General features: G+C 51.7%; 1 protein-coding gene across 1 annotated transcript in view; it reads left to right on the top strand.

Annotated features, from left to right (window-relative positions):
• SLC29A3 (solute carrier family 29 member 3) overlaps window positions 1-6896 on the top strand; it is a 55288-nt gene extending 48392 nt beyond the window's left edge. The window contains exons 6-7 of the mRNA XM_027768921.1: window positions 2691-2853; window positions 6072-6896. Coding sequence (XP_027624722.1) covers window positions 2691-2853; window positions 6072-6723 — 815 coding nt within the window. The 3' untranslated portion in view covers window positions 6724-6896. The remainder of the gene's footprint in view (window positions 1-2690; window positions 2854-6071) is intronic.
• The last annotated feature ends 6181 nt before the right edge of the window (window positions 6897-13077 follow it).

Below are 13077 nucleotides of genomic sequence, written 5' to 3'. Positions count from 1 at the left end.
GGGAAAGAAATTTCCTGTGAATTTCTCAGCAAGTCTACTTTCAACAAGGTGGGGACATTTGATACTTACACCTCAGTATCAGTGGTTCTAGGCCCTAAACCATTGTCCTCACCGTGCGAGGCTCCCCATAGCTGCCCAACACCCTGGAAAACCTGAGAGGTCTCCAGCAGCCCCGATACCACCTCGCCGGCCCCACTTGTTTTTCGTCCAGAGGAGCCCGTCTGTGAATTCTGTGTGTGTTGGCATCTGAGGAACAATTCATTTGTTTTGAACTGGTGTTTTTTTAAACCCCTTATTTGCATGTATTTCCATAACTGATGAGATAAAAGTCGGGAGTCATGAAGGATGAGCTCCCGGAGGCCTGGCTTGTTGTTGATGATAATATTGTAAATTCTCTACAAGTTGGAAAGAGAGAGGGGAAAATCAATAGGCAGTGATGTTAAGATCTCTTCCTTAAGGCAGCCGGGAATGTCTTACTGAGTTTAACCCTAGTTCTTACAAAACATCCGGGTGGGGATTACAGCTTCTCAGAAGTGGGCACCCTGTTGGCAAGGGTTTACCCGGTAGTTGCTGCTTTGATGTGGGGAGGACAGAAATAGCCAAACACCTAATTGGGAAGCGGAGAGGATTTATTTGGTATTTGGCACTCCACGCCAAGCACTGTTTTGAGTGCTGTATGTCTCATAATCCTTTTAATCTTCACAGTAGCCCCAAGAGGTGGGCATTATTAACATCCCCATTTTATAGACAGAGAAACAGAGGTGCAGCAAAGTTCAGGACTTTGCCAAAGGCCATGCGGCTGGAAGCGGCAGAGCTGGACTCCGACTTTCTGATTCTAGGGTCGGTGGAATCACTGTGTGATTTCTCTCTGCCCTCCCGCAGCTTCCCCTCTCTGGTCCTCCCAGGCTACCAGAATCGATGTTGGGGGAGGGATGGACCGTCAAGACTGAGGGCTGGTCCCTGTGGAGACACAGAGATGGGGGCAGAGCCCGGGGTGGGCCATGATGACACAGCATGGTAGCCAGGGGCCTAAACTGTCCCTTGCCCACTCTGCTCCATGCAGCAGGGCCAGAAGAGGGTGCCGGCAGGAGCAGCCTGGTGCTGACAGCTGCTCCTGGTCAGGCAGGCCGGTGTGCTGTCTGCTAATCGGTCTTCCTTCCTCCTTGCCTCCTGAGACTCGCTGTGGGTGCCGTAAAGTGGGCGAACTCAATCATGCAGGTACTCGCCAGGTACCGCTGTGTCGATGAGAACAGTCCTGTCCTTGAATCTGGGGCTTTGCCCATTCACCGTCCTGCTCTGCCTCACTGCAGTTCACTGTGATGGGGCGGGCAGGTATCGGCCCCGTTTTCCAGGTACCTAAGGCCAAGAGTCTGGCCACAAGGGTAAAGGTACCCCATGCTGGTGCTCCACCAGCCTCTGAGTCCTGGCTGGCGTGGGTGGACTTCTCATGGCTGCGAGTATCCAAAAGAAAAAAAAGACACGTCCCCTGAAGCCAGCAGCCACTGTGAGACTGTGGCAAGGAAGGGCATTCACGTTTGTTGCCAGACCACCATATGCCAGGCCTTTCCAAACAGTGCCTCCTTTAGTCCTCAGGGCTGCTATGTGAGGCAGGTGAGGTCATTCCCATTTTACAGGTGAGCTGTCGGTGGATTCGAGACATCACGTCAGAGTCACAAGTGGAGAGTCAAGGGTCAGATGTACACCATTTCCCTAGACAGCACTGCTTCCCCGTTAGGTGGCCACACGGTCCCAAGCCCTTGGCAAGAACACTCTGTGTGTGCGTGGGGGGGTGCATGTCTGTGTGGCACTTCTCTGTGCCAGGCGCTCTACTGAATGTTTTATGTGTCATAATCCCTTCAATCTTCATGATAGCCCTAAGGGGGGGCGTACTTATTAACACCCCCATTTTATTGATGGGGGAACAGAGGTGCAGTGAGGTTAAGGAACTCACCAAAGGCAAGTATGCGTGTGTGTATTGATGCATGTGTGAGTGTAGGTGTGTGTTGTATCTGTGTCTAGGAATGTGAGTGTGTGTAGATGAGCAGCTGCATGTATGTGGCTGTGTGTGTAGGTGTGTGTGTGTGTGTGAGACTGTATACATGAGCACATGCATGCGTTTACACAAGTATGGTGCCACAGCTGTTTTGGGTACAGGGTAATTTCTGTGCACTCCTGGGTGGGTGACGTGGTGGACATTTGTACCCTAGGCAGGGTAGTCTAGGTGGCAGGCAACCTTGGGCAAGGACATCCCCTGCACCTCTTTTTCAGTTTGATTAGTGGGTGGTTTGGGCTAGGGCAGATTAGAGGGACTCCAGAGTGCTCTGCATTTCTACCCTGAATCTCAATTTCAGACTTCACTGGAAGGGCCGGAGATGACACCAGGAAAGGAAGCAGATGGGCAGGGCCCCCATGGAGGCTATCTGCCACCTAGGGCAGCAGCCTCTTACCAGGTCGCCCAGAAAGACAAACACTGGCTGGGACGTGGAACCCATAGCTTTCAACACTGAAGACACTCATGCCACAGGCACTTCCGGGGCTGCCAGGCTGCAGGATACTGCAGGGCCTGCGGCACTCTGTGCACTGTGGGAGTTTTTACTTTGGTGCTAAAGCCAAGCAGAGCAGAGCCCAGGGCCACTGTCCCACTCAGGTCCAGCCCGGACTGCCTCCATGCTGTTCTCTGCTCTCCACAGGAGGAGCCATGGCAGGGACTGTCAGTGCCGTGGCCTTGCTGGTGGACCTGGCGGTGTCCAGCGACGTAACAGACACCACCCTGGCCTTCTTCCTGACGGTGACCATCTTCTTGGTGCTCTGCATCGGCCTCTACCTGCTGCTGCCTAGGCTGGAGTACGCCAGGTGAGGGCCATTGGGCTCCCTCCCGTTCTCTTGCCTCCACTTGTACCTTCTGTCGTCTCGTCAGATCCGTTACATGCACTTCCTGTCCATTGCTGGCCAGCCGCTGCATGTGTCCTGCGAGAGCTTGGCTCACCTCTGTGTCCCGGTGCCCTAGCTGTGCCTGGCTATGGATGGTGCTCAGTGCTTTGGCCTGGCTGATGAATGGGCGGATGTGAGGAGCTGGTTCCCTCCTCCAGCAGCTGGAGTCTGTGTGTGCGGGGACAGGGCAGGCTGGCCATAGAAGCTGGGCCTGGGGTAACAGGAATGAGGACTCACTCCCATTTGTTCACCCAGCATCTCCCCTGCTCCAGTGTCATCCTCAGCCTAGTTTGGTGTGTCTTATCCCATCCAGAGCTCACACCCCTGTTCTTCTTAGAGTACAGTCTGTCACTTATTATCATTCTTGAGCTGGCCCCATGGCCTGGTGGTATGGGGAGCCAAATCCCACATGGCCACCTACATAGTTCAAGCCCCAGCCATGTGTGTGTGCACATGTGTGTGTGTGTGTGTGTGTGTGTGTAATCAAATTCCCCAGAGGATGGAGAAATGGAGAAGGGATTGTAGTGTGACCATGCCCCGTTAAAGGGTGCATTCTCCCTCTCCCTCTTTCAGTTTTTCTCTGGTGAGTTCATGTACTTTCTGGCAACTAAAAAAATGAAAAGAAAGGAAAGAAAGGAAGGGAGGGAGGGAGGAAAGGAAAGAAAGTAAAAGAGAAGGAAATTAAAAATAAAAAAGAAGCCCACTGACCCTGCACTCAGGAGGGTGAGATGAGGCAGGGACATTGGGAGGGGCTTGGGAGGAGCTTCCTCAGAGGAGACTCAAGGAAGGCCCTGATTCTGAGCAGAGGGGGAAGTAAGAATATTCCCTTCCTGAGCGTATTGAGAAACAAGGCAGGGCTTGAAGCTGAACCTCCCTGCTCAGCATCTCACAGAAGAGTGGTTCTTGAAGGAGCCCTCCCACGAGCTTATTGTCTGTGGCTCTGAGGGCGAGAAGACTGGCTGGGACTTCAAAACCTCCTGGCTCTGTAAAACCTCCATTTTATAGAGAAGGAAACTGAGGCCTGGAGAGGGGTGTGACCAGCCTAGGTCACACAAGGGGACAGAGGCAAGGCTCAAACTGGAATCTAGTTGTCACCAAGCTACTGTCTCCCACCCTCCACACAATGTACACAATGTCTTCTGTTTGGGTTATGTTAATACAGTCAACCCTTGTCTCCTGGCTTTTAGGAAACTGAGACACAGGAGGGCGAGGGGCCCAGGCCAGGTCATACAGCAAGGTGGCTGGTCAGAATAGCAGAGGCTGATGCACCAGAGCGATGATCATCATTGTGGAGGATATGCGGGGAAAGACACTTTGGTAGGCTGCTTTGAGATCTTCCTAGAGTGTTTGGTTTGGTTTTGTTTTTGGAGAGATTTTTGCTATTGGGTGTGTATGCTTGCTGGGGAGATAGAAAGTGAGAAATCATCCCCCCACATGGGGGATGGCCATGCTGTAATCCCTTCTCCTCTAGTCTCCTCTTGGGATTCTGGGCATGCATACACGCCAGGTCCGGGACTCAAGCTACAGTCGACTATGTGAGAGTCCAGCAACATGACCATTATGCCAACTGCTGGTCCCTGGAGTTGTGCTTTTTAAGGACTCCTCTATGCCTGGGGATTTATCTAGAAATAATCACATGGGGTCCTTGTTCCAGGAAGCTCTCTTTGATCAAAAGAGACAGAGGCTACACCAATAAACCAATACAATGATTATAGATTGTGGTCAGTTTTTTTAACGAAGTAAACGGGTCCTCTCAGAATAACAGGTTATTTTGGCTAGGGTGGGGGAGTGGAGCAGAGATAAATGGGTGCTACCTATTGGAGAGCAGTTTATCCATATCTATCCACATTTCAAAGGCACAGACATTGTCACCCAGCAATTTCCTTTTCTAGAAATCTGCCCTACCAAAGTACCAGTGTCCTTGTGCAAGGTTTAATGTATATAGGCATTCATTGCAGTGTTATTTATAGTGGCGAAAAATTGGACCAACCTAGATGTCCATCAATAGGGGAGCATTTGAACTTTATGTCCATACAGAGGACTATTATGCAGCAACACAGCAGAGGCATAGAGCCACGTGGCCCCGTGTGAAAGGAGAGCCATGAGATGTTGTCCTTTAGAACACTTACATCTACTTATGATGTCGGATTTAGGCAGTTTTAGACCCATACTTCCATATAGTATTATATACCATACTTAGGCATTATACTGTTGCAGAAAGTTTTGCAGTATGTATAGTTAATCCTCTTTTGCATAAGAAATGCACGTATGTGGTGTTTGCGTGTGCATGGAACAATGCATACAGATTGTTCATGGTCAGTACCACTAGGGAGTGAGATCAGAGGTGGGAGGAGGCGAGAGTTCTCTTTCTAATATATCGTTTCTATATTATTTCTCTTTCTAATATATCGTTTCTATATTATTTCGGTTCATCATACCAAGAATGTGTTATTTTTCAATAATTTTAAATTTCTATATTTAAAGAAAAAATTTTATCTCCATATTCTCCCTTAAAACAAAGCCAAAAACAGGTGAGCCAGGGGACCAGCAGATGGCATAGTGGTTACATGACTAGACTCTCACATAGTCGACTGCAGTTCACGTCCCGGGACCACCCGCTACTTAAAACTCACGCCAAGCGTGTGTTCGTGTGTGCCCAAATCCCAAGAGGAGAATGGAGGAGAAGGGATTGCAGCGAGGCTATCCCCCCTGGGAGGTGATTTCTCCCTTCCTATTTCTCTGTCTGTCCAGTGAGCGCATGTGCCCTATAGCAAAACTCTCTCTTTCAAAAAAATAATGAAAGAAAAAATCAAGTGAGCCAGAATGGGCACTCAGGCTCACTGTGTGGAGGTTAAGGCACAGTTCCTGTCCCTGCTGTGGCATTCCCCCCATCAACAGAACAAGGGACCGGGGTTCAGCATGTCAGGCAGGGCAGAGATAAGACAGGCCTCTCTCTGGCTACCCCACAGCAGCATAGATCATCTCAGGGAATTGGGGGCTGTGGGCTTTACCTGCTGGGCTGAAAGGTTCCATTCTGAGCACCCACCCTGACTGTGCCAAGCCTGGTCTGCTCCTCATCTCAGGAAATGCCCAGTGACCTGCTTGCAGCACCTCTAAGCACACACTCCTCTTCCCTGCAGGTACTACATGAGGCTTGTCTATCCTGCCCGTGTGATTTCTGGTGAGGAGCTGCCCCAAGACTCCCCTACTACCTCTCTGGTGGCCCCTGGATCCAGTAACTCCCACACGCCACCCCTCCGACCCATCCTGAGGCAAACTGCCGGCCTGGGCTTCTGTATAAGCTATGTCTTCTTCATCACCTGCCTCATCTACCCCGCCATCTCCACCAACATCGAGTCCCTCAACAAGAGCTCAGGCTCGCCGTGGACCAACAAGTTCTTCATCCCCTTCACTACCTTCCTCCTGTACAACTTTTCTGACCTGTGTGGCCGGCAGATCACAGCCTGGATCCAGATGCCAGGGCCCAAGAGCAAGGTGCTTCCTGGGCTGGTGCTCCTCCGGACCTGCTTCATCCCCCTCTTCATGCTCTGCAACTACCAGCCCCGTATCCACCTGAAGATGGTGGTCTTCCAGTCTGACATCTACCCCATCCTCTTCACCTCCCTGCTGGGGCTCAGCAATGGCTACCTCAGCACCCTGCCTCTCATCTATGGGCCCAAGATTGTGCCCAGGGAGCTGGCCGAGGCCACAGGGGTGGTGATGTCCTTTTACGTGTCCCTGGGCCTGGTGCTGGGTTCCGCCTGCTCTGCCCTGGTTGTGCACCTCATCTAGAGGCGATGGGAACATCAGTGTTGTGGGACGCTTGGAGCCCCTGCAGGTTGGGTAGGGCCTGCAGGAGGATCTCAGGTAACCTGGAGGAGGGGGCAGTTCCAGAGAGCAGAGCATACATAGGCCCCATTTCTTACGAGATGCTGGTGAGCCACGTCCATATCCATCCCATGCAAGGCAGAGACACTTTAACAGCATAGTCCTGAGACGCTGGAAGAAGACAGTTACAAAGTGAGGGGCTCACATTCAGTGCTGATGGTTAATAGCCCACCTTCTTTCTGTTTCTTTCTTGTTTGTGTTAGAGGGAACTCTCCACAGAGAGAGACAGAGAGAAAAGGAGAGGTGAAAGCACCTCCAGGATGGGGAATGGCCATGCCACAATCCTTTCTCCTCCATCTCTCCCTCCTTTTGGGATTTTGGACATGCTCACCCACATGCCTGCTGTGTTTTTGAAGCTACTGGGTTTGGAACTTGAAGCATACTTGGCCATGTGGGATCCAGCAGCCTTAACTACCAGGCCAGAGTTGGCCCAACATTCCACCTTCTTTGTAGCCCCTTCAGAAATGTTGCCAGTCTTAGACTCTGAGTTGTTATGAGACTAGTGGCAAAACGTCCCCACAGGCTCTCTGCATTCTCCCAGTCTTGCTCTTTCCAGTTGACAGCAAGATGTGAGAAAATTCTCAGCCAGCTCTACCCTATGCGGGTCTTCCTAGAATGGAGGGCCCCCTGAATGGCCCGTCCTGAGGCCCAAGACCCAAGCTGAGGTGGATCCAAGTTCTGTCGCCAACCAGACTGGAGAGCCCAGAAAGATTATTCCCCCAAACCTGCGCTAGGATCTGAGTATGCCTGGCCTGGTTCTCAGCCAGCTCTACCCTATGCGGGTCTTCCTAGAATGGAGGGCCCCCTGAATGGCCCGTCCTGAGGCCCAAGACCCAAGCTGAGGTGGATCCAAGTTCTGTCGCCAACCAGACTGGAGAGCCCAGAAAGATTATTCCCCCAAACCTGGGTTCCAGAGGGCCTCCCTGCGCTAGGAACTGGCCTGGGTGTTCTGACAGGGGTCCTTATGGCATGCGTCAGTGCAGGGTCTTTTAGTGTTCATGTTTACAACAATGTCCGGGCCATTGGTCAAGGACATAATAAATATTTGGCATACAGTTCAGTACGATGCCTTCTGGTGTCTGTGTCTGTCAAGGTCTTGGCGTGCTTCTGGGTCTGGGACTCAAACCACACAGATCTTGAGGATCTTTTAAGAGCAAGTGTAGGAACCCCAAGGGATTGTGCATTTGATCCAAGAACTAGTAATAGTAAGGTGATTCAAGTCCGGGTTTGCAGTGGGGAGGGGAGGGCCTCAAACCTAGAGATGTGACCTCAGAACTCCTCCATACCCCTGTGGACTAAACCACAGCCAGGAGGAACAGGTGGGCAGTTTGGAGAGTGAGCCTAGGGAACAGGGAGGTGTCCGGCCCAGGTCAACACCTCTGCTCTCATAGGTTCGTTTTTTATGAACACCCATGGAGCTCAGTGCTGAGGCCTGTCTTGGCCTGTGAAGTTTAGGGGGATGTGGGAGCTACGGTGTATTGAGAAAGGACAAAAAGACAGAAAAGCGGGCATCGGGTAGACCAGGCATCTCTGATGGAGATCACCACGGCCCTGAACCGTTCTGTCGTTACTTCTTTCATAGGGAAGGGAAAGTCAGGTATTTTCTATTGCCAACTACAGCTATGAAGTATCTTGCGTCTCGTGGTTCTAATCAAGCCTCTCCTGGCTTTCTCTGGTGATCACTCAGCTTTCTTTTATTTATTTATTTATTTTTGGAGAGGTTTTTGCTATAGGGTGTGTGCGCTCACCAGACAGAGACAGAGAGACAGAAATCACCCCCCAGGGGGATGGCCACGCCACAATCCCTTCTCTATTATCCTCTCGGGATCTTGAGCACGCATGCACATGCGTCCAGCGTGAGTTTTAAGCCACCAGGTCTGGGACACGAATCGTGGTCAAGTACATGGGAGTAGAGTGACATAGCCCTTACGCTAACTGCTGGTCCCATCACTCGGCTTTCTTTAATCTGCACATAGATCTCTCTTATGTCTAACTTTGCCCATGGTTCTTTCTTATTTCTGCTTTCTTTTTTCAATATGCACTGCCCTGCAGTGTGCCTTCTTTAGAGCTTCCGCTTACCCTGCAGCATTAGCCCAAGGGCTATATCTACTTTAAAGATTCTTGCCTAGATCTGGCTGCTTCCTGCATTTCGCCCAGATCTGGGTGCTCTCTGCAGCTCAGAAGCTTTGGTCAGCAGAATTCAGTGCTGCTTCTCTGGTTTGCTGCCATAGTTGTGTATGTTGGAGCTGTTGTTTCAGAAGACACCTCCCAGGTTCCATTGCCTCACCCAAGGAGACCGTGCTGTTGCAATCACCTGACATAAACAGTAGTTTATTTTTTCAGGTGGTTTAAAGGCCTCCTTGGGCAAGCAGGCTGGCTTGGGAATCAAGAGAGAGAAAGGAACTAGATCAGAGCGAAAGTTCTTTCTCAAGAGTCCAGCAGAAAGAACAGCGCTTGCCCTGCAGAGTGGCAAACCTGAGATCCAAGAAGCAGCTCTCTTCTCTAGAGACATGCTGGCTCAGTGGTTTCCCACAGCTGGCTGGTGAATCAGAAGCCATTGGTAATCCACCTGGTGGTGTGGCTTATGCTCGCCTCCCGCCCCTCCCCAGTCTGGTACACATCCCTCTCCTTGCCTGGAGAATTGAAGAGGATCCTTTGAAAGGATTTCTGAAACCACAAGGTTTCTTCATACTTAAAAGAAAAAAAAAAAATACATACCCCATCCCTCCACTTGCAGAAGGTCGAAATCTCCCCTGTGGTTTTTTTCACTGACTTGAGTCCCCAACCTCAGTACTTTAGACCTGGGCAGCATGCCTGAGCTCAGAAATGGGCACACTGAACACCCTGGAGCTAATGGAGAAGGAGTGGTGTGGATCTGGTGTGCTCTGTTGAAGCTTCCAGAGAATGAGGAGGCGTCCCTGTTAGGGCTCTGACTTACAGCTTGCATGGAGCGAACAGGGAAAGGGTGACCGCTGTGATAAGAGGTGCTGGGTTGCTGGGAGAAGAAAGGCGGTTCTTGATTGGAAGGCACTGGCTGCCTAGCTGGTGGGGGATCATCTGGACTTTGACCACTCACCTTCGTGGGCATTTCACTAAGAATCACTCCCTGCCAGGGAGGGGGAAGGAGAATAAAATACATCTCCAGGTTGCATTAGAGGGGTTGACAGTGCTTTCATCGTCCTTGTCCCCCTGTGGGGTGAGGGCAGCTCATGAGGTTTGGCTGCTCTGGGTCTCCAGTCTCATGTGCCCCAGGGGGCTTGTGAAACCAGCCCATCCATTTGCTGGGGTGAACGACACTGCTAAAGAGAAGGGGATTTTTCAGTGAGGGAGGTCAAGGGGTACCCTGGGAAGGGGCTCTTAAGTTCTCTGACTTAATCCCAAGTGACAGTTTTTAGGGCATGTCCTGGTCTCCCAGACCGTACACACTTTCATTTTCCTCCTTTTATTCAAAAAGCAGGTTGGGCGTGAGCACATTAAAGTGCCAGTTCCTACATGCATGGGGACGCGAGGCAACATGCACCAGGGTGGGTGTTAGCAGCAAAGACCTTCATTTTACCACCTCCGACCCAGTGCTGCAGGGAGAAGGCTTGGGGCCTTCTGAGCAGCTCAGCAGTGATGTGGAAGGATATCATTGCAGGAGTGTGGCTTCGGAGACCAGGTATACCTTTGCAAAGGACTCCCAGTGGAAGAGAGAAGACGAAAGAAGCCTGTTACGGTAATGTATCCCAGTGGAGTTTAAACTTGCGCAGTGTCTCTCTCACCTTTGGACGTCCTGAGTGGGAGTGCTCCGTAGCCGTCTTACATCGTGCTCTCCTTGGTTGCATTAGAGCCAGCACCAATTGTGCTCTGGCCTAGGGTCGCTGTCACTGTCACCCACTAGCTGAGGCAGCCCAATTCCTACTCCAACTTTGACTGTGGCAGGGTCCCAGAAGGAATTTCAGCCCCACCAGCATGTTCAGGCTGGGATCCCCAAAGCTATAGCCCCAGAGTTCAGGACAGCCTTTCCATCCACTGCCCAGATCCCCAGCCCAGTAATGCCCTGTGCTGGGTGCTTTACCTGCATTATTTCTCCCATCCGTAGGTAAACACAGCAGGGACCAGAGAAGTTAAATAACTTTCCTGAGGTCACTCAGTTACTACATAGCTTTAACAGGAGTGGAACTGAGGTCTTCCTAACTTAGCCTCCTTGCTCTCTTGCTCCCCTGGTTGAGCCTGACCTTCCTCTTGACAAATTTGTGGTACCTGCCATCTCTTTTTGCTACTCCGTGGCCTGGCTGGAGTTTTATGACAAGCAGTCATAGTACTCTGGACTTGGCTGATCTGACTGGTGCCACTGGCTCAGATCTGACCCACTCACCACTCCTTGGGCACAGGATCTCGGGATCCTCCTACACCCATCCTGGCCCCACAGCCCCCTCTGCCCCTGCCCCAGCCCCTGCTGTTGAGGTCATCGAGCATGGCTTGCTACAGATGGTCCTAACTTGGAAAAGGAGGTTGTGGGTACAGTGTAACGTTTGGGTGTCAGGAAGTCTTGCTCCCAGCTCCACCAGACACTGCTACAAGTCAGCCTTCCTGAGTCTGGTTCCCTCATCTGTAAGGTAGGGATAACAGGAAGTCGCAGAGCTGTGACTGTCTAGTGCTAGTGAGCCAGTCCATCACCCCCAGTCTCACCCACTCTCCAGCCCACGCAGACAAGAGCCGCACCAAGCCTCCTAACTTTGCAACAGGGGACCCAAGGACACAGTGCCCACCCTCCATTGCCAGTTGGGAGGTGTGAAGGCAGCCTCAGCCTGACATGACAACCTCAACAGGCTGCCTTGGGCACAGCCCCAATGGAAGGTGATGAAGATAGGTATGCCCTCTGTCCCCACATGACCCCAGCCAGCTGACCAACTGGCCTGCACATGCTTCTGAGAACAGTTCCTGCCCTTCACTGAAAGTTCGAGGAGCTCCAGGGATGCAGAACAGGACCAAGGAATAGACTGTCACAGGCTTCAACTGTCCACCCTGGGTGGGCCTGCCACTCCGAGCTGTCACTTTAGCCAAGCCTTGCTGATGCCCTTCCTTCATGTCCCAAATGAGAGGCTCTCAGGATTGTAGAAGGGAAGCCCGACACTGTGCTGTATGTGGCACGTAGCGTCCTCGTTTCTTCTACTTTCTTCTGCTGCCTGGACAACTTGACACAGTGCCCAGTCACTTCCCTGTGGTAGGTCGTGCCCTGTACCCAGTGCTCAGTGCTGACTTCTTTCCAGGGCCCCAGGCTAGTACCTCCAATGCTGGTGCCTGTTTGACACCTAGTCCTGCTGCGGGAATCTGCCTGCCCAGACACCCCTGACCCGGGGCAGAGTGCACCGGGCAAGAAATTGGAAGTCCAAGACCTTCGGGACCAGCAGTTAGCATAATGGCTATGTTGCTGGACTCCCACGTAGTTGACTGCAGTTCACGTCCCGGACCCGGTGGCTTAAAACTCACACCGGGTGCGTGTGCGTGCATGCCCAAGATCCCGAGAGGAGAATGGAGGAGAAGGGACTGCAGCGTGGCCATCCCCTCTGGGGGGTGATTTCTCGCTTTCTGTCTCTCTCTCTCTGTCTGTCTGGTGAGCACACGCCCTATAGCAAAAACCTCTAAAAAAAAAAGAAAGGAAGTCCAAGACCCTAGACAATCTCTGGCTGTGTCCTTCGGTTAAACTACCCACTTTTCCGTATGCCTTGGCTGGGAAAGTGGACACCCACCACCCAATCTGTCTCCGTGAACACACAGCTGTGTGCATGATGCCCTTTAGGAACTGGGTAAGTCCCAAAAAAAACCTGGGCTCAGGGCCAGCCTGCCAGGGTCTTAGTCCACACTTAAGGTTCCAGAGCTGTTAGTGTCAACCTACAGTAGCCTGTCCTGTTTAGATGTGTCCCTGTACAGAGCGCAGTGCTCAAGGACAGGGACCCTGAAGCCTAGTTTCCTCTGAAACCCGGAGTCTATTCTTAATAGCCAGTGCCCTTCCCAACCTGTGTCTCATTTCTTTATCTGTAAAAAGGGTTACAGAGTGCCTCTCCTTATGGGCTTCCTATGAAAGTTAAAGGACTTCATCTACATAAAGTTCCTCATTCCTACTAAGTGATGGCTCCTCCCTGTCACCCTGTGAGGCCTGCAGGTCAGGGTTATCCTGAGGTTTTTTAAACCCAGTTTCAGAGCCCCGGCCTGTCTGTGCAGCAGGGCCACTGACTGGCCCCTAAGGTCACTAGAGAGGAAGGCTGCATGCTGCTC

Source organism: Tupaia chinensis, unplaced genomic scaffold (genome assembly GCF_000334495.1).
Source record: "Tupaia chinensis unplaced genomic scaffold, TupChi_1.0 Scaffold148012_1, whole genome shotgun sequence".
NCBI lineage: Eukaryota > Metazoa > Chordata > Mammalia > Scandentia > Tupaiidae > Tupaia > Tupaia belangeri.
This window is presented reverse-complemented; position numbering and strand designations above follow the sequence as displayed.